Source organism: Diadema setosum, chromosome 19 (genome assembly GCF_964275005.1).
Source record: "Diadema setosum chromosome 19, eeDiaSeto1, whole genome shotgun sequence".
NCBI lineage: Eukaryota > Metazoa > Echinodermata > Echinoidea > Diadematoida > Diadematidae > Diadema > Diadema setosum.
This window is the reverse complement of record NC_092703.1, coordinates 29,545,413-29,571,083: the sequence shown is the minus strand read 5'-3', so window position 1 is coordinate 29,571,083 and position 25,671 is coordinate 29,545,413. Positions and strand designations below refer to the sequence as shown.

At 39.8% G+C, this 25,671-nt stretch overlaps 1 protein-coding gene across 1 annotated transcript in view; it reads left to right on the top strand.

Moving 5' to 3' along the window:
* LOC140242408 (cation-independent mannose-6-phosphate receptor-like) overlaps positions 1–25,671 on the top strand; it is a 66,581-nt gene that overhangs the window by 30,842 nt on the left and 10,068 nt on the right. Inside the window, exons 17-36 of the mRNA XM_072322143.1 lie at positions 293–496; positions 1,706–1,879; positions 3,160–3,466; positions 4,403–4,587; positions 5,112–5,192; positions 6,717–6,936; positions 8,395–8,523; positions 9,792–10,037; positions 11,380–11,443; positions 12,376–12,523; positions 12,952–13,084; positions 14,509–14,637; positions 14,987–15,252; positions 16,603–16,803; positions 19,386–19,532; positions 20,313–20,483; positions 21,700–21,901; positions 22,915–22,994; positions 23,599–23,759; positions 24,732–24,868. Coding sequence (XP_072178244.1) covers positions 293–496; positions 1,706–1,879; positions 3,160–3,466; positions 4,403–4,587; positions 5,112–5,192; positions 6,717–6,936; positions 8,395–8,523; positions 9,792–10,037; positions 11,380–11,443; positions 12,376–12,523; positions 12,952–13,084; positions 14,509–14,637; positions 14,987–15,252; positions 16,603–16,803; positions 19,386–19,532; positions 20,313–20,483; positions 21,700–21,901; positions 22,915–22,994; positions 23,599–23,759; positions 24,732–24,868 — 3,385 coding nt within the window. The remainder of the gene's footprint in view (positions 1–292; positions 497–1,705; positions 1,880–3,159; positions 3,467–4,402; positions 4,588–5,111; positions 5,193–6,716; positions 6,937–8,394; positions 8,524–9,791; positions 10,038–11,379; positions 11,444–12,375; positions 12,524–12,951; positions 13,085–14,508; positions 14,638–14,986; positions 15,253–16,602; positions 16,804–19,385; positions 19,533–20,312; positions 20,484–21,699; positions 21,902–22,914; positions 22,995–23,598; positions 23,760–24,731; positions 24,869–25,671) is intronic.

The window sequence follows — 25,671 nt, the reverse complement described above, 5'->3', positions numbered from 1 at the left end:
TAGTACCTGTAGCCATTGGACCTAGGAATCTGGAATGACCTACCATTAGAAGTCAGAAAATCCCCAACTGTAGCAGTCTTTAAATCATGACTGAAAACACATCTTTTCATTTAACTGTCTATTATCATCAGGTACATCAGAAGCTTTTGCAGCGCAAAAGAATATATGTCTATAGGTTTTGCGCTTCGTAGATTGACATATTAAGATTGATATGTTATTATTATCTTCAATGTGCGCCTGGTGCTGAGTGGCAATGTCTATTCTTTTGTGACTTGATATGCATCAAATACAGGCCAGCACCCCTCGGCTGCTGGAAGTGGTAGAGTCCTGCACATACAGCTTCCTGTGGGAGACTGAGGCGGCCTGCGCCATTGGCGTGTCAGAGGGGGAGAACTGCACAGTGAGGGACGTGAATTCCGACTATACGTTCAACCTGCAGCCCCTGCAGAAGGAAGGTGGATATGAAGTGACAGGAACCGACGGAGCCAGCTATCAGGTAAAGAGAGAGTTCGGTTTCTTGCCATCATCTATTTAAAGGACAAGTCCACCTTCATATACATAAGAATTGAGAGAATGCAGCAATATTAGTAGAACACATCAGTGAAAGTTTGAGGAAAATTGGACAATCCGTTCAAAAGTTACGAATATTTGAAGTATCTGCGCAGTCACTGCTGGAAGAGAAGACTACTAGAGTGTATGATGTCACATGCGTACAATTATATAAGGAAAATAAAAAGAGAATTTCACAAAACTTTACTTTCTGAATAAAGTGCACAGTTCTTCGACTTGCTATTGACGTACGTATGTTAAGGGTAATATTATTCCTCCTGCCTTCTGAAAGAGAGAAGTCGAGTGCTCTTGTGTTATGCTAGAAAAATGGAAATGTGTTTAATTTTCTTTATTCTTTCTTTATGTCGTTGTACTCATGTGACATCACAACCTATAATAGTCTTTTCATCCAGCAGTGACTAAGGAGAAACTTCAAAAATTCATAACTTTTTAACGGATTGTCCGATTTTGCTCAAACTCTCACTGATGTGTTCTACTAATATTGCTGCATTCACTCAACCCACATGTCTATGAAGGTGAACTTGTCCTTTTTTCTACTGCACACCTTGCATTACTTTATATCACTTCAAATTTTTGTCACCTTTGTCACCTCGTATTTTACTACGACCCAAACTGTTTCCCCTGAGCAATAAGATATGGCATGATGCGGGGGAATGTGAGGGAACTTGCAAAATGGGATACACCAGAAGTTGAGTATTGTAGGGCTTACAGATGAAGTTGCACCTTCTTATGCTCAATTGAAAATTGCGTGGAATCTCCGTATGAGAAATTTGTAGTTGTTTCCGGCACACTACGAAATTCAATACTGACTCTTTCTTCTGAAAATTGTCCCTTGCATTATTTTTTGGTAAAGCACTATCCATCGATTGCATCAGTGTGACGATTGCAGTTACCTTGGCTGTAGATTGACACAAACCAATCTCAGCTTTCAGCATTGTAATCAGTGTAGCAAATTCCGTTATTTTTCATTGGTAGTATAGCATGCACTCAGATTTGAGATGATTGTATATGTACGCTTTTGGAGCGTTTAGTGCACTCGTGGTTCGGGGATGATATGATACAATGCGCTGTGAGAGAGTGCTCAAACGCACCAGTGCTCTTACCCGCTTGCTATTTTGCCCCATGCCTGGTGCAGATCAACATCTGTGGGGCAGCTCCATCCTGCCCCAAAAACTCGGGTGCCTGTCTCCTCTCTGAGACCTCGCACGATTCCCTCGGCACGGCATCCTCAAGTCTGGCCTTCTCGGATGAGGGTCTCCTCACGCTGGAGTACAACCTTGGGCACTTCTACCCAGCAAGAGGTAGGCTAGTACCGTGCTCTGGATGTACATTTGTTACCCTCCATCTCAAAATCATGGAAAAAATGCCAGACATGGATTTATAGCAGAGGGAATATTCTGAAATAGCAGGCTCTAAGTTTTAAAACGATGTATAACTTGTTACAATTAGACCTTCGTAACCTAGATAATGGAAAGAAAGCACACACACTCTCGGAAAAGTGTTTACTGAGAAAAGGGGCTTTGAAGTTTAGGATCTTCTCAAGTGCTTGATCTCACAAAGCTGTGTTTTGTGCAATGAATGGGACAAAAAAAAAACAACAGGATTTAAAACTCAATATCAACCACAATGAAGGAATCATTAGATTATGCTTAAATTTTGCACACTCTAGTTGCACATTCTATTCATAACTCATGCTAACTTTCAAAGCAGTAGCATTAATCTTTCAAAATTTATTAGCATTGAAATTGATGAGTGTGTACAGGATCTTGAGAAATTAAATGGGGTCTCTAAGGCATACCTTATTCCACTATTCTCCAGAAACATTTTCTAGAAAAGCTGTAGAAATAACAATTTTCCACTTGTTGTATTATCCCAAACTGTAGAATTATGAAGGACAATCGCTCTTTCAGTAAATGTACAAAACCAAAGATGGACTACTGTAGCTTGATGTACTTCACTTCGTTTGAGTCCTGTAAAATCTGGTTATGTGACATTTTGCTGGCTTTCTAATGCAGTCACCTAATACACTCCCCCCCCCCCCCCTTCTCCTTATCGTCACAGTATATCTCTTGGAGATCAACTTATATCAAATTCCATCCTGGAACATCAGGCTTCTAGCTATATCCCAACTGCACAGTTGCCTTGAGATTTAGTTTTTAGATTTAGTTCTTGTCTGTTTTGTTGTTAGTTTGGTTGTATTTTTCTCGTGAGTAGTGCTTGCGAGGACATGTAAACATTTTATTTCTCTTACAAATTCTATGATCAGTCCATGGACAAAAAGTATGTCTCTACACATTAATCAAATACCAGCACCTTGACAGGCCAGCCTAATTAAAGAATTTACAATTTTTTGTATGTTTCTTTGTGTGGTTGTTGTTGTTGTTTTTTTTCTGCGAATGAGGCATACATCTGTACTAATACTAGTGATATTTACTCATATTGCACAGCTTCGGTATGAATATACTCTGCTGAAAGAAGTAATGTTTGTAAAATACATGCACAAATAATTTCTATAAGGAGACTGGGTGTTTGTTACATCAACACTCATCAGACAGCTGTGGATTTCATCAATCTCACACAGGAATGGAGGCCACAACAGTCATATCATTCCTGTGCCGGCGCAACGCCTCCCAGACCGAGCCACAGCCCACATTCGTGCGCCAGGAGGGCGAGCGCTTCATCTTCCAAGTGGAGACGCCGCTGGCCTGCCTGCCCGAATCCGTGGACTGCCTGGTGTCGGATGCCCATGGCAACCAGTATGACCTCTCACCCCTGGCCAAGGACACAGGCAACTGGGAGGCGGTGGACACCAGGCCAGGGTTCGACACGCTCAGCTATCACATCAACATCTGTCGGCCGGTCAATAAGGGAGATACCACGGCCAGCAGCTGCCCAGGTATGTTGTGGCTGCCTTGCAGCTGTGGTGTATCTTAGAATTGCAGTTTATCACTGTGAAAAACAACTCAAAGAAAAGGGGGGAAAAAGAGACAAAGAAGCAAAGCGCTCTATGCTTAATATGTGTCAAGGAAAGCATCAAATTGCATATGTACATTGATTCAAACTTACGCTACACAACATTGTACAATACTCATATTACGCAGCACTGCAATATTACTTTACACAACATTTCATGTCTATGGGTAATGCATTCAACTGCACTGCACTACACACAACACAGCACTACACTACACTTTACTATACTATACTACATGTATACTCTACTATAAACTACACCATAGTACAGTGTACTAAATGATACTATACTATGCTACACTACACTACACTGAACTGTACCACACTATGCAAGACATTGCTTTAGGCACAGATTTATCACTGCAACACAGCATTTCCACAGCAATTGATGGCCTACTGTATCTAGTGAGTCTAAATCAGGATGTCCCAGATTTTGCAATCATGGAGTAGAGCAGTAAACAGAGAAATTTGTATCATTCACTTATTTTCATTGAACAGAAGTAGAGATCCAGCATAGAAAAACAAAAATGCAAGAAATTTACAAATAATGTTGTTAATTGTCGTGCTGAGACATATTTCTAAAATGGCGTGCCAAGATTTATGTCTGCTGAACTGTATTGCCGGGCTCATGCAATTTGTTCTTGCAGTATGTGCTACATGTCAGTAATGAACGTGTGCACGTCACATTTATGTCGGGAGCAAAATTAATGATATTTTTCTGTTCTGAAACTTGCTAAAAGCACCTGACTTGCAAAATTCACGAAAAAGCCCCCCCCCCCCCCCAAAAAAAAAAAAAAGAAAAAAATGCCACAGCCAGTATATTGCTTTGTTAAGAAATATTTGTGCTGTTTTTCTGCAGGTGGACCCATTGGTGCTTGTCAGACCAGCCCCAACAGCGGCGATACCTTCAATCTGGGCTACGTGCAGGCCATGCCTGAAGCGGCCGTCGACGGCTCGCTCAGCATACGATACGTAAATGGTGACATCTGCCACGGAAAGTATCACCGCAGCACGCGCATCAACTTTGAGTGCTCAGACACGCCGGTAAGATTATTCCTGTGTGATTTTTGTCACTATCTTGTGATCGCCTTCCTGGAGATTGTCACTCATTATGTTTCTCCTGTAATTTCCAATGCTAATGAGACGTATTTATCTATACCTTGTCATCTTTACATTGCATTAAAGTCATGCCCCGACATGCTTTTTGTGCTGCCATTGTGTCATCTGATTCTCCTGGTACTTCATAATACCATGTTGAAGAATCTGCTACTATATCTGTTTCTAAAATATTCTTAAGTCTCTGGCTTTCTGCAGATATTCCAGATTTATTTATTTCATTTTATCAATATGAAATATCCAGCAACTCAGTTGTGCAACTTGGAAATTGATCATACAAACCAGACTGGAATGTGCATCTCTGTTGATGATTTGACCTTTTTCAGCGACAAAGAAAAAATGTGCATCACATGGTTTGTAAGAGCTGTGCGTATAGAAACTGCTTTCCAAATTGGCAACTTCAGACATTACCACATGCTTTTTGTTGTATTTCCCTTCATATTTCATTACAGGGATCTCCGGTGTTCCAAACCGAGACGCCAGAATGTGAGTACATCTTCTCCTGGGAGACGCCAGCAGCGTGCCCGCTTCAGGTGAGAGGAGTCTGAGAGTTTAAAACTACGGATTAGCGACTGTTGACATTATTGAAAGCCTGACATATTCGGTGTCTCTTTCATAGGAGTTTTATATCACTTTTATATAGCATAATTATTTCATAAGGACACTGTGATGGTATTTTACTCTGATAGATTTCATAAGGACACTGTGATGGTGTTTTACTCTGATAGATTTTATAAGGACACTGTGATGGTATTTTACTCTGATAGATTTTATAAGGACACTGTGATGGTATTTTACTCTGATAGATTTTATAAGGACACTGTGATGGTATCTTACTGTGCTGGATTTTTGTTGTTGTTGTACGCATCTAAGGAAGTGTCTCATTCAAGGTTTCCCGTGCTCATGATACGATGAAGATACGCAAGTTTGATCTGTCGGCTTCACAAATGAGGAATGTGGATGAAAGGACTGTGTTTGTAGTCCTCTTTTGCACACTGATCAGCAGGAATTTTGCTGCAGAAATAATCATCATAGGATCATTAAATTGGCAACTCTGAATTTCACTGCACACCTTAGATTGGACGAAGATTCAATGGAACTGTTTAATTTCATTAGATCTGCACACACTCAAACAGAAATTTACAAAACTTTGCCAACACAAGAGACAGACAGGAACCTCAGTCTTCTAAAATTTGTTACCAATTTAAGAATCAGTTTAGAAATTAAGATGCTTCTTACAATAAGCAATTTATAAACAACAAGGGCTGAAATAAAAGAGAATTTCTACTCTACCTTTTACAACACAGTATAATGTGATGAAAATGCTGTTTAAAAATATGGCAAAAAATCACAGGAATATAGTTTTTGACACGTGAATGATTAAAGATACCCAGTACATTTAAAGGGGAAGGCTAGTAACTGATCAGTGGGAATCAGTGGAAATGCTGGGAGTTGATTGTTCCAATCCTTATGGGATTCATTCAAGAGTTCATTGTATATCTATTGTTGTGTGAAAATGATTTGCTTCAGAATGGTCTCATATTCAAGTAATGTGCAGTTTAATGCTTCCAGGTTAGCGTCCCTGGTCAGTGACGGAGCATTAATCTGCACATTACTTGAATATGAGACCGTTCTGAAGCAAATCATTTTCACACAACAATAGATATACAATGAACTCTTGAATGAATCCCATAAGGATTGGAACAATCATCTCCCAGCATTTCCACTGATTCCCACTGATCAGTTACTAGCCTTCCCCTTTAATATGCTTGGGGCAGGATTTGAACCTATGACCTCCTGATCTCCGGACAGGCGTCATCTCCACTAGACCACTGAGCTTCCACCCGACAGCAAGTGTTGGTTTTAATCCATATAACATGCAGTGGGTACTGCATAATTATTCAAATTCATGAAATTCTTCCATCGAGATGTTTTCATTGCAACTATTTGACAAAGTGCCCTACATCAACGTAAATATTTACTTATTTATTTAAGTCGATGATTTGACAATCAGTTGCAATTCAATCTTTTTTCTTTCTTTCTTTTTTGGACACCAGAGAGTAGTGGGAGGCAACTGCTCTGTCCAGGTGCCAGAGTTTGGGTATGAGTTCAACCTGTCGACCCTGTACAGCAAGACCCAGGACTACACCGTCACCACCAGTGAGTACACCTACAACATCAACGTCTGTGGCCCGCTGGTCTCGGGCCAGGGCGACTGTGCCGGCGGCACCGTGGGCGGCTGCCAGAAGATGGCCGACGGGACGTTCAAGAACGCAGGTGAGATCTCCGCCCAGGCAGTGCGACAGAAGGTTTCACATAAGGAGAGTAGTTGCTCCAGACTTCATGAGGGGTTTCAGATTTACAAAAGTCCTCCTCATGCTTTGGTTATGCTTCTATAACATGTTGCTAAGCCTGATTAGAGTTTTCAGACACTGTAGGAAGTCTCCTTTACTGAACACTTACAACAAATTTATGATGTTTCTTTCTCATATTCCCCAACAACAACCAAATACAGTAGATCCCCATTATAATGAAGTCCTGGGGACTGGCAGTTTTCTTTCGTTATATCGAAATTTCATTAAATAACTGAACAAATAAATAATGAAAGACATAGAGCGGATAATGTTGGGGCCTGAACTTTAACTTCATTATAACCAGAATTTCATTGTAAACCATGTTTGCTATAATGGGAGTGCACTGTACAATACATATCACAGACAATTTGAAACATGCACATAGAAACTAGCTATGAAAGTAAATGCAGTGATATATGAGAAAATACATAACACAAACCTGTATTTTCAAATAAATGGTGGAACCAAAGCTTAGGTTCATAACAAATAAGGAGTTTGAAATATGGCTGAACCAACAAAAAGTAGTGCTTTTAAATTTATAATGTAAACAGCAAATAACACTCCATACAACTTCTGTAACACACACTGCATGGCTTTTCAACAAAATATGCAACTCATGGTATGCTTAACTATTAAGAGTATGTCCATTTATGCATGTACCATGGTTAAGCTCAGAGGTCAAACTGAGTACGATCTCCTTAATGATGCTGTACAGTATGTCCAAAAAAAGAATTACAATCGGATTTTTGCATTGATAGCTTCCAATAAGATTAAACTGTCTGAATGCTGTTTCAGGGTCTAAATATATAACATCTTACCTACATTTTACAGAAAACCCCATTCAATTTGGTTAAGCGATCACAGAGAAATGTGGATTGTTGTAAAGCATGTCATGGGTCTATTTCTTCCAATGTTAGCACTTGGATGCTCTTGGAACTGCATATCAATATGTGAATACAATGGCAGAACTTGGAGGGAAGAGACTCCTGACATGCTCTACAAAAATCCTCATTTCTTTATGACCACTGAAGCAAATCGGATGGGGTTTTCAGTAAGATGTGGGTAATAAGTTATAGTTTTATACCCTGAAACTATGTTTGGATTGACTCACAATTTTCTAAGTTATCATTGTGGAGGGTCCCGTTGTAATGTTTTTGGGACATACGGTATGGGCCAAGCCACTCTGACTTTATATTGTGCTCAGGATCACAGCAAAATTTAAGAGAAATTTAATGCTCCTGTGATTATCTAGAGTGTGCTTGTAATGCATATTTCTGCGGCACAGAAACCTCATCAAATGCAATTTGTTCTCGTAAAGATCTTGCATGTCAACATGTGCCAAGTGGACTTCCTTGAATTACTGATACCCTTCCTTACCCAGGATTGTTCAACAAAAACCTGACTTATTCTAACGGCGTTCTGAAGCTGAACTACACCCAGGGTTCCACCTGCCACACTGTCTACCAGAGATCCACGGCCATCAACTTCTACTGTGATGAGAATGTGGAGGGTGAGTAACACCAAGGCTGCATTTATCATCTTTCCCATGTTTGCAACACGTTTCAATACTTGCTATCAAAGCACTTTGCAAAGGCCTTTGGAATCGTATATCTAGAGTTGTTGCATTTATCATCTCTATCATGAGTTGAGAAGTAGGCCTTGTCACTGCGTAGCTCCATCAGTTTGATCCAAGGAGCGGAGATGTGTAGTTGGCAGTAGTTGGTGTGGGCAGGTTCAAGCTATAAACGCATCTCAAAACGACTTTGTGTTGATCATCTACACAGAAGCATGTTGATACCTTGCACGCATTTGTGATCGCTTATTTTTTAGCATTTCAGAAACACAATCAAACCAGCTTTGCATTTATCAACTGCCCATATCTCCCTGAGAGTTGTATGGAAACCTTAATTCTATGCTGGAAATGAGTTGATAGATACACTCAAAGATGGAGGGGGGGGGGGGTGGCAGAAACAACCAGATCAAAGAAGATGCTCGCTTAGCAGGAAAAACCAACAAAAAAAAAAGAAAAAAAAATTATAATTATGATACTTTCAAATATTTTCTTTGTTGTTGTCTGATATTATGTATGTCTGGTACACTATAAGTCATAGACAACTATGATGAGTGCAAAATGTGTGTATAGTATTTTGTTATTTTTATTTTATTATTTTTTTTTTTGAAAAAGGCAAAACACTTTCGGACTAGATGTGCTGCAGACTTTATGTTTGAACAGGAAGTATTACAATATGTATCTGTGAGCCCCCCCCCCCCCCTCAACCCACAGGGGAAAAACATTGAACGAAGTCTTTTGCTTTTTATGTCTGCAACTACCACAGACTCTGTAGGTTTGTGAGTTTTGTTTTGATATGTGAGTATGAATAGTAAATGTTTTTCTTTTGGTAGATTGATTTACAACATATGTACATTACAGACAGGTGAATGGCCTTTGCTTCGTCTTCCACACACTGAATCTTTAACCCGTTGGAGACTAGTCCCAAGTTCACTCGGGCAGCTGTCTGTGTTAAATGCGTGTTATAGCAAAATCAGCCCACCCTCAATGAGTTACTGTCATCACTTGTATGTAGTACATGTGTGTATTGCATATGTACCGTTTAATGTATTGTATGGTTTTGATGTTTTGTTCATATTCTCTATTCACATTATGTATTTAGTAAATGAAAGTAGACCATAAGAAATGAAAAAAAAATTACATCAAATTAATATTTGGTTTTGTGACGAAACTGTGAAATGAATTGAGTCAAATTTTATCTTGTGTAGGGATTGGCTCGCCCCACTACATCCAGGAGAGTGCGGATTGCACCTACATCTTCGAGTGGGCCACCCCGCTGGCCTGCCCACCGTTCAAGGTGGTGGAGTGCAGCTACCGGGAGGGGGGACAGCAGTACGACCTCGCCCCTCTCTCCAAGCTGACCGACAACTACAGGGTGCAGGGCGTGGCCACGACGGGCACCGCCTACTACATCAATGTCTGCCGGTCTTTGTGGCACAGACATGGAGCACAAGGTGAGGGACTGTATGAGACCCACAGCAACCATAACAGTTCTATTTTCAATCTTTTTTTCATACTTTTCTTCCATAATTGCATCATGGAAAGGTGATAATTGGTTCTCAGTACGCATAAGATGCAACACTCAATTGAAAAATAACTGCTCAGTGTGTGTTATGTTTGTTTGTTGGTTGGCTTTTTTTTTTTTTTTGAGAGGCAGCATATGAAATAGCAAAAATAAGCAGTATATAATATAGTATGGAGAAGTGGTGAGTTTTCATATATGCGTGATTACCGGTATGTTTTATGTGTGAATACGTTGCGTCAGGGTGCTGTGCAGTATATGCTGCTGTAGGCCTACGGAAGAGCTGCCAAACAGCAGTGATAATGGTATAACTACAGTACTGTGTGCATGGCATATATTTTGCAACTGTGACTTGTAGACAATTTGACGAGTGGTGAAATATGTCAAGAAGTACAGCAGTGATATGAGATATATGGAAGTTAAGGATTCCCCACTGTGGGGGCAATGATGCCTTGCATTTGTTTTGCAGGCAGCAATGGTCTTAAAGGACAAGTTCACCTTCATAGACATGTGGGTTGAGTGAATGCAGCAATATTAGTAGAACACATCAGTGAGTGTTTGAGCAAAATCGGACAATCCGTTAAAAAGTTATGAATTTTTGAAGTTTCTGCTTAGTCACGGCTGGATGAAAAGACAACTATAGCTTGTGATGTACCATGAGTACAACGATATAAAGAAAGAATAAAGAAAATTCAACATATTTCCATTTTTCTCGCATAACAAAAGAACACTCGACTTCTCTCTTTCAGAAGGCCAGGGGAAAATATTACCCTTAACATACGTCAGTAGCAAGTCAAAGAACTGGGCACTTTATTCAAAAAGTAAAGTTTTGTGAAATTCTCTTTTTATTTTCCTTATATGCATGTACAATTGTACATATATGACACAATGCACTGTAGTAGTCTTCTCTTCCAGCAGTGACTGCGCAGATACGTAAGATATTCGTAACTTTTGAACGGATTGTCCAATTTTCCTCAAACTTTCACTGATGTGTTCTACTAATATTGCTGCATTCTGTCAATCCGTATGTATATGAAGGTGGACTTGTCCTTTAATAGCAAGGTGTTGATATGATGAACATCAACTAACTTCCAAACTTCACAAGGCTATAAGATTGTTGCAGAATATATTGCATAGACATTACACCTTTTTCCTGTCTAAATTATTCCATCCATTGTCACTCTCCTAATTCCAGGAGATGTGTAGTATCTGTCTATAGTGGTCTTGGTTTATGGTCTCATCTTTTTTTTCCTCGCTCTCTTCCTAAATTCCAGGAGAATTTTGCCCCCACAACGCTGCAGCTTGTCTTGAGACGACAGACTCCGCTGGAAAAAAGAGGTGAGGAAGATTTTGTATTTCTCTTCTGTTTGTGTGCAAGGAGAAAAAGTGCTTAAAAGAAAAGTTGCGGAGTAAAACTAATTTATCAATGATGATCTCAACAAATTCAGATGATTTGGATGTCAGTGAGGCATCTGGTGCAGTGTGCTGTTGGTTCAACAAAAGAATTGTCTGGTCCAGTGAGTATCATGTTAGAGATGTTCGGGTTGTGTAAGAGAACAGCCACTTTCAGGTGCTAAATGGATGCTGTGTTGAATTAATATGTAATATCTTTAAAGTAGTTCTGACATGGATGTAGGTACGTGGACAACCTCTAGTTAGTGATACTTCATCCTGCCAACAAAATATTTTCCTTTAATTTCTCATGATATCATAAATAAGCTGGCTTGCAAATGTTGAAAAACAGAACATAATGTTGTGTGCCTGGAAGAAGGGCAGGAATGCATGTGAAGTGTGTAAGTAATACATGTACCTTGCGTACGATTGCGCATATGATGACATGAGATCATCGCTTTTTATCTCAACTTTAAATTACCTTAAACTGAATCACGTCAGGAAGAATGGCATTTGGCAAATTTGTGCATTCATCGATGTTTTCAGCAACGCAATCTTTTGGAAGGGATCCTCCTAACAGAAAAGTCCATTCCTGAAATTGTAATGAATTTAGAGACAAAAAGACACATGTGCATTGTTTACCAGTACTTGTGTGTAAAGATAAAATTATGGCAATGCCAGTCACAGGTGACCTGTGGACAGCCTGTATGTATTCCTTGTATGGCATGTGTATGGCACCATAACTACTGGATATCTGATGTAAAATTTTTGGAAAATAATGTAAGATGGTTAATACCACTATGCAATGAATAACCACACCATAAGCATCTGAGCATGCATGTAACTATCTCTTTTTTTTTTTATTTTGTTCCTTGTAGCTACATCAGCCTGGGGGAGGTGGACCAGGGACCCACCGTGGAGAACGGTCATCTGGTCCTCAGGTACACCTCGGGCCAGGCTTGTCCCGACGGCTCGGGGAGGAAGCGCAGTACGGTGATCAACATCCAGTGCGACAAGAACTCTATGGTGAGTCCCTTTAAGTTGCATTCTGCTGTTTGTCTTGCCCTGCTGTATAATTAGAAACCCAGGGCTGTTGAGGTGTAGTAAGGTTATCGATTCTGAACAGCTCGATTATCATTATCTCTTTTTGACATCCCTCAATGAAGTCAGTTTGATTTCCATTGCAAGGCGTTTCACCCAAATGAAATATGCTGTGGCGGTTACTGTCTTTATTGTCTGCAAAGTTATCATCGTCATCATCATTGTCATCGACACAATTTTCAGTTATCTGTATGTACATTCATTTAGGTATGATTTGTTACTAATTTTCATTTGTTGTCCAGCTTCACTATGTAATCATCATTTAATATCGAAGTATAATTAGATGAATTCATATTCTAGTGCGTCAGCGACATTAAATGATGTCAATGATATGTCAATGATGTCGGTCATAGGTCAGCGAGCCCAGCTTTGACCACGTGGATGGCAATTGTGAGTACCACTTCCTGTGGCTGACCAGCTATGCCTGTGACATCACAGACAACATCAAGCCTACTGGAGACTGCACCACCACAAACCCCATCTCAGGTAGGAATAGAAAACTGCAAAGCTCATACGTAACACTGTTTGTTGTGTTGCTATAAGCCCCATGTGAGGGGCAAAAAGAAACTTCCATTCCCATTCAGAAAATTGTTGTTTTATCCATACAGGTGAAAGAATTCTACCGAGATGGTGAATGAAACTCATGTTATATTCTGCAACTAACCTGTAGAAAAGTATATGTTCTTTTAGGCCATTACAGATTACTCAATTCCTGTAGCCTTTATGATACATCAATGTCATTTTATGGAGAAATGGTACTGTAGGTTTGAATGTGAGAGGACGTAGATATTAGGCTGTTAGGTGTGAGGCTAGTCTAACTTATATCTCCTAGATAGGGATAAGATCTTATCTTTTTTGATATTGCCTCAAAGTTTGTCAAGCTTAGAATACAATATAGAATACAAGGAGGTATCTATTGAAAAAAAAAACACATATGTTTCAGCATGTCTTGTCATGTGATTTTGAGTTCACTCTGTGTATGAATGAGATTTCTGTATGAGCTATGAGGTGTGAATAATGTAACCTTAGTTTGTGATATCTCATGTTTTGTATAACATCGACCATCAGTAGATGATTCATCATTTCCAGTACCACCTCTTCTTATTCATAAGATTTTTTTTTTTTTTTTGGCGCGGGGGGGGGGGGGGGGGGGGAGGGGTAATTTATAAGTCTTTTAACAATTTTTGAAGGTACAGTGATAATCCAAATGGTGTCATTTCGAGGAAACACATTATCTCATCGCTATCATTATTGTCACCTTGGCTATCATCATCATTGTACAGTCATCAATGTTATTACTGTCTTTATTGTAATATCTCCACTCGGGTCATCATCATTATCATTACCATCATCATTATCACACTTTCTACCATTAAATGCCACTAGTACCAGCAGTGTTATCCCGGTCATTACCAGCATCTTTATTGTAATCATCATCATTGTCATTATCATCATCATCATCATCATCATCATCATCACCATTATCATCACCAACATTGTCATCATCACCAGTATCATAACCATTTTCAACATCATCATCACCATTATCATCATCATCAGTATATTCAACATCAATTTATCATTTGCCTCCACTAATGCAACTACGTAGTATCAGCAGTGTCATTTTTGTCATTTCCTCATCATAATCATCATCATCATCATCATCACCTGCTCAATATCATCATCATCATCACCGTTATCATCACCATTACTTATCATCACAATCATCATCACTAGCATCATCATCATTACCATGATCATCACCAATATCATCATCATCACCACCACCATCATCACCACTAGCATCGTCATCATCATCATATTCAAATATCATCATCGTCAGCATCACCATCATGAACATCATTGTAGTATTTTGCATCAACTGCTTTCACGCTGTCTTCCTCTGGCAGGTTTCAGGTTTGACTTCACCTCCCTGAAGAAGGAAGACGGTTACACCGTCATGGGCAGCGACGGTCACAAGTATGTCCTGAACATCTGCAACCCCCTCGGACAAACCAACTGTGAGGGGCAAGACGTCGGTCAGTACCGGTCCCGAGATGTCTGGTGTTTTGACGTTTTGTAGACTTGTATTTGCAAACTTGTTGTCACTGTAAAGATTCACTAACAGCTGCTCAAATGCTGAAGAAGTTTCCGATAGGACAGTTGTAATGTTCACTATTGAAAATGGAATGATCATAGCTGTAGTTTGTCTCATGTGCAGATTGTGATAGTGGAGAAATGTCTACTGGAGTGTTATATTACATTGTTATTTTTTAAACAAATGTCTTGACTTTGTTTGTATTAATTTTGGTTTTCATGTTTTATAAAGACTTTGTTGAGAATAAAAGAAATACTTCACTTTCTTCTCCCCCCCCCCCCCCAACCCAGGTTCCTGTCAAGAAGAAATCTCAACCACGGGGCGCAACTTCAACGCCGGCATCTTCAACCGCAACCTCTACTTCGACGACAGCATCCTCTTCTTGCGCTATGACAACGGGAAGGAGTGCCACAACAACCAGTACCAGCGGAGCAGTGTCATCAACTTCGTCTGCCCACATCGCAGCGACGCCCTCGGCGAGCCCGTCTTCATCGCGGAGTCCGACGACTGCACGTACTACTTCTCATGGCACACATCGTTGGCCTGCGAGAAGTTTGTAAGTATCGTGTGTAGTTGTGGTAAAGTGTTGTTAAATGTAACGGTTGTTGGTTTGCTTCCTTATTTCAAGTATAACTTTATTTCTGCACTTTCAGTATACAAATGATGCACAGGATAGAGTGTGTTAGTGAAGGTGCGGCGCGCTCGAGAGTATTGACAATGGTGCGACATGCACGAGGCGCAGCCGAGTGCATGTTTGCAACCGTTGTCAATACTCGAGAGAGCGCCGCACCTTCACTAACGCCACGAAATAATCCTGTGCATCATTTGTTTTATAAAATGGGTCGAAAACTAACAGCATTATTCACGTACCTTTGTGGGACAATACCAGTCAGCTACATGTAGCACGCTCAAAAGTCAAGATGTCCGAAGATGTTCGTCCCAAACATTTACGCACGTCGCACTCGGAAATCCCGCACATAAGTACTGTACGTACGTATAAGAGTACATGTATACGTACGCCACGTACTGTTATGCACAAGAAAGGCCGCTGGCTGTTGTGGCAGCCCGCGGCCCGAACTAGAAGTTGTTTACAGGATTGACAGCGTGTATAGTAGAGCGTGACGCACTTGTAACAACTGATTGAGTGCGCACTGCTAATGTAAACATTGTGACGTACGTCAGGCCAGGGAGGTGGAAGAGAGACTCTTCTTAGTGCATACCTGAAGAAATTAATGCACGCACACGTGACTCATTTCAGCGCTTCCAATTGGCTACATTCTTGAACCCATTTTATAATAAATGATAATTGATATTTCACAGCGTTTTACAATACAAAGTTCATTAACTGCAAAAGGAGATAAGTGTAGTAAGGTACAGAAATAACAATAACTCAAAACAAAAATACAATGTATGCATACAAATACAACTGTAGACTTGAGTTGATCTTGCATTATTAGGGAATATACAATTGTACATGTACATACATGTAGATATCAGTAATAACAGCTATAGAAAATTCAGATGGCCACCATATGTGTATCTTCTATATTAATGAGCTTAGAAACGTAGTGTTAAGCGCTACATAAGTGTTATTTTTGTTATTGTTATTATCATCATCATTAATATTATTATTTTTTTTAATTATTATTATTGTATGTTGCAAAGCTTGAAGAAATGACTGGCATTATTTGATTCATGGCCTCTTTGTAAAACAGCCTCTTGGCTGGTTGAGTGCCTTTAACGCGTGATTAAATAAAACAAACAAGCAAACAAAACAAACAAAATCAAGTATTGAGCCTTTCAAACTAAGTCAAGTCACTTCAGTATAGCAAAGGTCACTTCTCATTTCTGTGCTGACCCTTGACCTTGACCTTGACCTCACTGCATGTGACCTCTCCTCTTCCAGATCCAGTGCAGCGTCATGAACGGCTCCGAGGCCATCAACCTCGCCCCCCTCATCAACGACCAGGGCTACCACCTGGCGACCAACCTCAACGGCGATGGCAGTGTGACCTACATCAACCTGTGCCGACCTTTGAACCCCATCCCCGGCCTGACCTGCCACCCCAACTCGGCCGCCTGCCAGGTCAAAGGTGGAAACGCAGTGGTGAGTAAAGACAGAGAGAGAATGAAAAATGATACACAGACATGTCTATTCTTGCTTCCTGACAAAAGTAGCCATTCTTTCATGTCCTGATAAAATATTGTAAAGCCTTATCCTGACTCTGAATAATCATATGTTGGGAGGTACATAGAGCACACAAGTATCCCACACAAATATCTTATCAGTTCATTTGTTGTCCCCGCCGAACGAGTTCGAGCAGGGGACTATGAAACGGGCTCTGTACGTGTGTGTGTCCGTGTGTCCGTCCGTCTGTCCGTCCGTCCGTCTGTGCGTCCGTGTGTGATCAAAATGTTCAATTTGCTACTTCTCTGTCATTTATGAGCCAATTTTGATTCTGTTTGCTTTATATGATAACACTACATGGGAGCTTTGAAACTTCAGTCGTGAAAGAGAAAATTTCAGTTGTGACCTTTGACCTATATTGTACATTTTGCTTCAAAATTGCTTCAAAATTCCGTTTGGTTTATGTGATGGCACTAGGTGAGGGCTTCAAAACTTCTACACAGAATTTTGACCTTTGACCTTGATTTTTGACATATATTGTACATTTTGCTACAAAATGCTACTCCTTCGCCATTTCTAACCCGATTTCGATTCCGTTTGCTTTATGTGATGGCACTAGGTGAGGGCTTCAAAACTTCTACACAGAATTTTGACCTTTGACTTCTTTGACCTTTGACCTTGATATTTGACCTGCATTGTACATTTTGCTACAAAATGCTACTCCTTTGCCATTTCTAACCCAATTTCGCTTCCATTTGCTTTATGTGATGGCACTAGGTGAGGGCTTCAAAATTTTTACACAGAATTTTGACCCTTGACTTCTTTGACCTTTGACCTTGATTTTTGACCTATATTGTACATTGGCTACAAAATGCTACTCCTTTGCTATTTCTAACCCGATTTCGATTCCGTTTTCTTTATGTGATGGCACTAGGTGAGGGCTTCAAAACTTCTACACAGAATTTTGACCTTTGACTTCTTTGACCTTTGACCTTGATTTTTGACCTATATTGTACATTGGCTACAAAATGCTACTCCTTCGCCGTTTCTAACCCGATTTTGATTCCGTTTGCTTTTTGTGATGGCACTAGGTGAGGGCTTCAAAACTTCTACACAGAATTTTGACCTTTGACTTCTTTGACCTTTGACCTTGATTTTTTACCGATATTGTACATTTTGCTACTAAATGCTACTTCCGGCGGGGACATATTTTACACACCGCGTAATTTCTACTTTTCCTTGTTTATGTGTCATTGCAGTGGGAGTATTTGCATCTTGTTTTTGTACCAGATTCAAAACCATAAGTCCATAAAGTGTTCAAGTTTATTTTCTTTTACAAATTTTTGTAATGAATTTCTGGGTATGCTTACAATTTAAGTGAAACCTTCTGATTGTAGATGTTAGAGATCATCAAATGCAGTGGATACATTCAGTGTCTTGTGGTGTGAAATGGAAATTTCACACTGACAGGAGGCTTAACATACAATTTTTATAAAGAAGGAAGTTCTAGCTATCTAGATTCACAGGATTTTGTTTGCATCTTTAAAGGACAAGCTCACCTTCATATACATGTGGCTTGAGTGAATGCAACAATATTAGTAGAACACATCCGTGAAAGTTTGGGGAAAATCGGGCAATCCGTTCAAAAGTTGTGAATATTTAAAGTATCTGCCCAGTCACTGCTGGAGGAGAAGACTACTACAGTGTATGATGTCACATGCGTACAACGATATAAAGAAAATAAAAAGAGAATTTCACAAAACTTTACTTTTTTAATAAAGTGCACATTTCTTCGGCTTGTTACCAACGTATGTTAAGGGTAATATTATTCCTGTCTTCTGAAAGAGAGAAGTCGAGTGTTCTTTTGTTATGCGAGAAAAGTGAAAATATGTTGAATTTTCTTCATTCTTTCATTATATCGTTGTACACATGTGACATCACAAGCTCTAGTTGTCTTCTCATCCAGCCTTGACTGAGCAGAAAGTTCAAAAATTCATAACTTTTTAACGGATTGTCCGATTTTCCTCAAACTCTCACTGATATGTTCTACTAATATTGCTGCATTCACTCAATCCACATGTCTATGAAGGTGAACTTGTCCTTTAAAGTTTAGATTGCAGGTGTGCTGCTATGTGTTAATTCCATAGGACGGAGAAGTGTAGTCTACTAAATATGTCATTTGCACAGCTGAAACAAGCACACATACTTCATGTGGGGAGTATGTGTGCAAATGTACTTCTTCGCCGAAGAACCAATCTGAAATTGCACATTGTCCATGCTTGCTTGTTACAGCACGATGTTTGTCACTGTTTCTCTTCCATTAGGGTTGGGATTTAGATATCTGTGACAAGTACAACGTACATGTATTTGAGTTCTGGACATTATTCGAGTTTAGACACTGCAAATTCTGTATCTGTGCTCGTTACAGCAAGATTGCGTTGGCATTGGATCTCTGTGGGTTGATTTCAGGACTAGGCAGGAGCATTAAGTGTCATGAGGTCAGAGGTCAGAGGTCAGATTTCATTGGAAGTCACTATTTATTGTTTTCCCGACTTGCCCAGAGCCTGGGACGAGTGTCCGAGGAGCCTAAGATTGGGTCCGATGGCAGACTGACCATCACGTACACACAGGGTGACCGTTGCCCCCAGGACAGCTCCAGAAATATCTCGTCCATCATCACCTTCTTCTGCAGACAGGGGATCACTCAGGTACATTGGCAAGGTCAAAGTTCAAAGTTCAACACATCAATTGCACTATATGCCAGTTTACTAATGTATTCAAATTTAGGTATATTTTACAGTTCTGTGACACTTGCCCCTGTGACAATTGCTCCTATGAAATATCTGCACACTATTAACCCCAAACATAAATTCTAGCCACAAGCATAACCCTCACCCTAATCCTAATCCTAACATCAAAATAAATCTAAATCCCTGTCACAACCCTTACCCTAACCCTAAGTCCTTGGATACAATAAGACGGGAGCAACTGGCGCAGGAGCAAATGTTGTGTCACATTTACATTGCCAATGGAGGTACATGTAGTGACAAGTCTGTTAACATCATTATTCTATCGGAAGCTGACAAGAATTCTTGTTTGAACCTTGGGAATAAATAATTAACTCTCATTAAAAAAAAAACAAAAAAAAAAAAACTGGTATTCAATTCTCTTGTACCAGTTGAATGCTTTCCACATTTTGACTCCAGTTTTTATGTGTTTGTTTATGTTTGGCAAGACTTTTAGTTGTTGAGGGCAACCTCTGTTGTTATGATGTGGCTAAAATTTTTATGTATATGTCTAGGGTGGTCCATCAAAAACAGTTTATCTTCTTGCTTTTTGAGAAATAATATTGTTTGCTTGTGTGTTGTATTTTCTGAATTGCTGTTCAAGATAATTCTTGTGTCCAGAATGCAGCATATGCAAAGTCAGTTGTAATCATCACTGTCATTTTTGTTTTTGTTTTTATTCCGATAATTTCTGTCCTTCAGGGTTCGCCAACTCTAGAGGGAGACATTTCAGATTGCACCTACCACTTTACGTGGGGAACCAATGTTGTCTGCCCGGCCGCTGCACCAGAAACGGACACGGACTGCACATTCTTCAACAGCGCTCTCCAGTATACTTTCGACTTCACATCCCTGTCAGCACAGGAACAGACAGTAAGAAAAAAAAGACAAGTTACTACAATTTATCTTCATCAATATTTTCATGCAACAATAAAGTCTTTCCAAGTTTGTCAGCATTTCTTGTGCAATTTGAAGCCATAATTTTAAAGGATGGTATAGTATTGGTTGAGGTGTGAATTCAGCTTGTACTTTTTGCGAGATACACTTTGTACCTAGAAACCACTTACTGAGATGTAAAAAAACATACAATTCTAAGAGGAATTCAAAGTTTCTTTGATGAAAATTTGTTTTGGAAGCTGAGATATCCAAAAAGAACATAAACAAAGTGATCGTAATAAAAGATGGGTCCCTTTTATAGATCAGGCGTGATATTCTGTAGATTTAAATCTGATTTCAGATTTTTCTTTTGCTGAAGTCTATACACATTTTGCTTTTTTTATATATCAAAACCACCTGAAAGTTTTGATTTCTGATTTTTTCAACAAATCTCAATACATTCCCTGTTGATGTACACCATAGAAAGCAATGCCCATATAAAAGGGGGTGGGGGGAGTCTGAATTCTTTGTTGACGAAAAAAAACCAAAACACACAAGAAAAAAGGAAAGGGCAAAAAGCAGAGTAGACACACAACTCTGAGTGCGTCCATTATACAAATGACGCAGAGATCTGAGTTCGTCAGTCGGAATTGTGTGCATAAGGTAACTAAGCAATGCTTAACCCACGAGGTGAAGCTGAGTGGGTTTAGGCTAAATTCCATAGTTACTCCATACACACTATTCCAACTGAAGCATGAAAAGATATGTGTGTCATTGTGTTATAGAACGGGTAATTTTTTGCCTAAAATTTATTTTTTGATCATTTTACTGGATGCATTCCTTTTGGCTTGCCATGAACGACAGGCCAAAAATCATGCATCCAATACTTGAAAACCATGCATCCAGTGTTTACTGGATGCAATATTTTTTAGCCAATAGGCATCTTGTACTGAGTGCGTGAACTCTTGCTTTCATAGTGCGCGAACCTTTGTTACATGTGCGCGTACTCTTGCTACAAGTGCGCGATAACATGTTTACCACTGTGAGGCAGCGTGTGGCCAGTAGATAATCCACACACAGTTCTCGACCAATGAGATCGCAGGATTCTCGCTACCCATTCTATAATAAAAATTTGATACCTGCTGTATCACGGAGCACATGGGATAAACAGAGAGAGAAAGTCAAGTCTTATTTTGTCCTCCTGTTCTGACAGGTGGTAGCCTCCTCAGCCAAGACAATGAAGCTGAAGCTGTGCGGATTGTCATCGGACCAGGCCGGGGAGTGCAGCGGGGCAGCGATCTGCCTCCAAGCCGGGCAGGACAGATTCTCCCTGGGACAGCAATCCACACAGCGCATCAGTCAGGAGGGAGAGTTGATCAGGGTGGAGTACTCTGGGGGCTCGCCCTGCCCGCACAGTAAGCCTTCCTAGCAAGATACCAAGTCTCCCTATCTTTTGCAAGAAGATCTTTGGGAAAAAAAAACTAAAGAAAAATTAATGAAACATTTCTTCATATCCAGATGGGTGTGGGTCCAAAGCAACATCCCACTAAACCACAGGGCTTTCTGTTTGATAAAAAAAATGACCTTATGTTCCCGTTCAAGTAATCGTAGCAGACACTGTTTATGCTTTTGTAAGGAGGCTAGTGACAGAATTTTATATTAGCAAATTAGTATTCAGGGTCATTATTAACCTGTTGAAGACTGGTCCTGAGTACACTTGGGCAAGTGTCTATGGGAAATGCATATTGTAACAAAATCAGCCCATCATCAATGGGTAAAGCCGGTTCAAGATAGCTGTGGCCAGTGATGTGGCTCAGTCGGTAACACATCTGCATCACAATCAAATGGCTCGGGTTTGAATGAAATAAAATGAAATGAAATGAAAATGAAATTCCCATTGAGTCTAGCTATTAAAAACATAATGCGTGTCACCATGCAGACCCCTCTAGTAAGAGGCAAAAACATTCTGTCCCTCGAATATGACACTAAATGTAAGACCTGATTGTTTGGGAGTCACAACTCATGCATGTCAAAGAACCCACTTCATTCATTCATCCAGCAAAGGGCAGGATGCTAACCCGGTGAACTGGCCACCCCTCCTGATTTGCTCCAGGTGAATAGTAATAGCCAGGAAACATTTTCAACAAGGCAAATTGAGGCATTCTAAGAAAAATAAGAAGTGAAGGAGAAAAATCTTTGCCCAGTGAAAAATTAATGTAACAGTTCTTTGAACATTGATGAAATGAATTGAAATCTCAAAAAAAAAAAAAAAAAAATCAAGCATTGTGGCATGCCAAACCTTTGTAAGATGGACACCAGCAATGAAAGAGTGAAATTGGCTTTATGCCTGACAAAAACAATCATGATAGCCATCTTAATCAGCTCTTTGCCTTGATTTGATTTCTAATGTCGTCTATTTTGTTTCCAGCTACTGGTGAGAAGAGACAAAGCACAGTTCTGATGGTCTGCGACAGGAACGCCGTCAACACATCCCCGACTTTGTTCACGGTGAGTCCAGCAATTAGAAACGCTTCATTTGGAGGAAAATCATACGACTAGAGGGTGCTTCTTCGCTGTAAAGGGATCTTCAATGCCTCACTTTTTGAAGCTAGATTTTATGACTGGTCGAATATGGTGCCAGAAATGATCATATGTCTTTAGGTCTAGTCCATCAATACACCAAAGCATTGGGAATTATGATTTCTTATCACTATGTATGGGTATCAGACTTTGATCTTTGACTTTTTTTTTCCGTCTGGAAATTGGTTGGGAATTTTAGATTATGGTATGATCTGAAAACTTTTTTCTCCTTTTTTTTTGTCCTCCTTCACAGAAACACAAGAATATGCTATAACTCTTTTTGTTTGTTTTTCTCCTCGTAATATATCTTTCTTGTTGTGATATTGTTGTTATCCTTTGTTCAAGTTTGGTGTATGGATGTTGAAAATGATGTAGAAAGTGCTGTTTCTTTGGGCAGATGCCAATGTTCTTCAAACATTTTGTGAAAAGCTATAGAGAAAGTGGACTAGTGGAGGACAGTAACTGCGATGTATGTATTTTAGCAGACAGTTAAAAGTCACAGAAAAGCACTAAACCTTCCTTTTCTGTGCAGTCTGACCTCGACTGTCACTACTCGTTCCGCTGGATAACCCGCGCGGCCTGTGCTCCCGAGACGAGACCATGTGACATCGCCTTTGAGGACCACGTCTATGACCTCAAGCCGCTGTCCCGCATCACCGGAAGCTTCCACTTTCATGACAGCAACAAAAATGAGTGAGAAGTTTCACATTTTATATCGCACAAATTTTTTTTTCTTTTCTTTTCTGTCAGCATAGCTGTAGCCCATGTGCTGGCATGGTTTTAGTTAGTACCGTATATTTTTCATCATTACTATTACCGGCAGTAATTTAGCTATGTGAGCCAGTTTTAATTTAGAGATTTTAAAACTTTTTCCATGTTAGTCTATTTTTATGTGCACTTCTTAGTGATAGCATGGTGAACCCATGTCCTTATGATTTAGGGTCATTCACCTCTGCCAATATTCCACCACACCAAACACTGTGTACTGCGATTGCAATCGAATCCCACTATAAATTTTGCTGCCCTGTTTAGATCTTCTTCTTTTTTTGCCAATTGACACTGAAAATCTCAGCATTGTACACACTCTCAAAAGCCCCTGGTACAGAAAGAGTTAGGGAAACATTTATTCAAAATTATCAAGTGCATGTCAGTCATTTTGAATTCACATATGTCAGCTGTGCATGAGTTACTCTCATTGGTGTTGCAAATGTTAGAGGGATGGTACAGTATTGGTGGAGATGAGAATTGGGCTTTTAACTTTTTGTGAGATACCAAGAAAACACTTATGATATATTACAGAGCATACCATTTCAAGAGGAATTCAAAGTTTATTTGATGAAAATCGGGTTTGGAATGACTGAAACATCCAAAAACAAAGTAAAACAAAGCGATTGTAAGAAAGTGTGGGTCCCACACTTTATTAGAATTGCTCTATTTGGGATATCTCAGCCATTTCAAAACCAATTTTCATCAAATAAACATTGAATTCCTGATAGAATTACGTGCTCTTTCATATTTCAAAAGAGGTTTCTCATTATCTCACAAAAAAAATGTTAGAAACCTGAAATTAGGTCTCAACCAAAACTGTACGATCCCTTAAGATGCATTTCTCTCTCCTTATATTGTCTGGTCATCATTTCTTCTGCAAATAATGTCTTCTGCAAGGTACTACATGAACCTGTGCCAGCCGGCCTACGACACTCCGGAGGGATGTTCGGCCCAGGCAGGCATGTGTCGACAGAGCCCCGACGGTCAGGTGAACGTCCTGGGTATGGAATACACGCAGCAGCTGACCACTAGTGGTGAGAGATTGACCGTCTTTATGCACAGTGTCTCATTTCTTGCAATGCTGTACCTGCCACATTTCTCTCACCTGGTTTCATTCAAATTGCTAGTATGCAGGTGTGTCATGGGGGTGATCTTGCCACGTAATGCCACCTTGTAATGATATAAGTGATAGCGCCCTCAGTGTTGAGAAATTCCATCGATGTTCCCTCTCTCTCTGACCAAAGTTTATTCATGAAGAGAATTCGTGTCGATCCCAAAATCTCAAAAAGTTCCCTCATTCTTTCTGAGCTCATCATTGAGACGTTTTAACAGTGTAAAGTGCATTGATCAGTGTCACATTGGACATGCCCTACATAAATGATTATTATTTGTTATTTGTCCGCTGCCTCAGTTTGTATTGCGCAGGCGTGAAATATCGTATGGTGACAGATTTTTGGAGAGGGTTTTTTTTTGTCTCTTTTTAAAGATTTTTGTGTGATTACGCCTAGGTTGTTGCCCATTAACTTTTTACTACCAACTGGCGAGCAAGCGTGTGACCACACAAAGATGGCTAAAACTGCCAAGCAAGTGCTTAAATTCACATTTGTGGTATGCATGAATGAACAGAGAAAATGTATGCGTGCACGTCACATTCATGTCGGTATTAGAGTTAACATTTTCACATATTTTTTTTAAATTCGCAAATGGCACCCATCTCACGAAATTCGCAAAAAATATAAAAAACATTCAGATTACAGAGTATTTCATGAAACCTACAAGAATCTGTCCAAAGCTGCTGACATCACTTTGCAACTATCATAAGGCAGTGTGAAAGAAG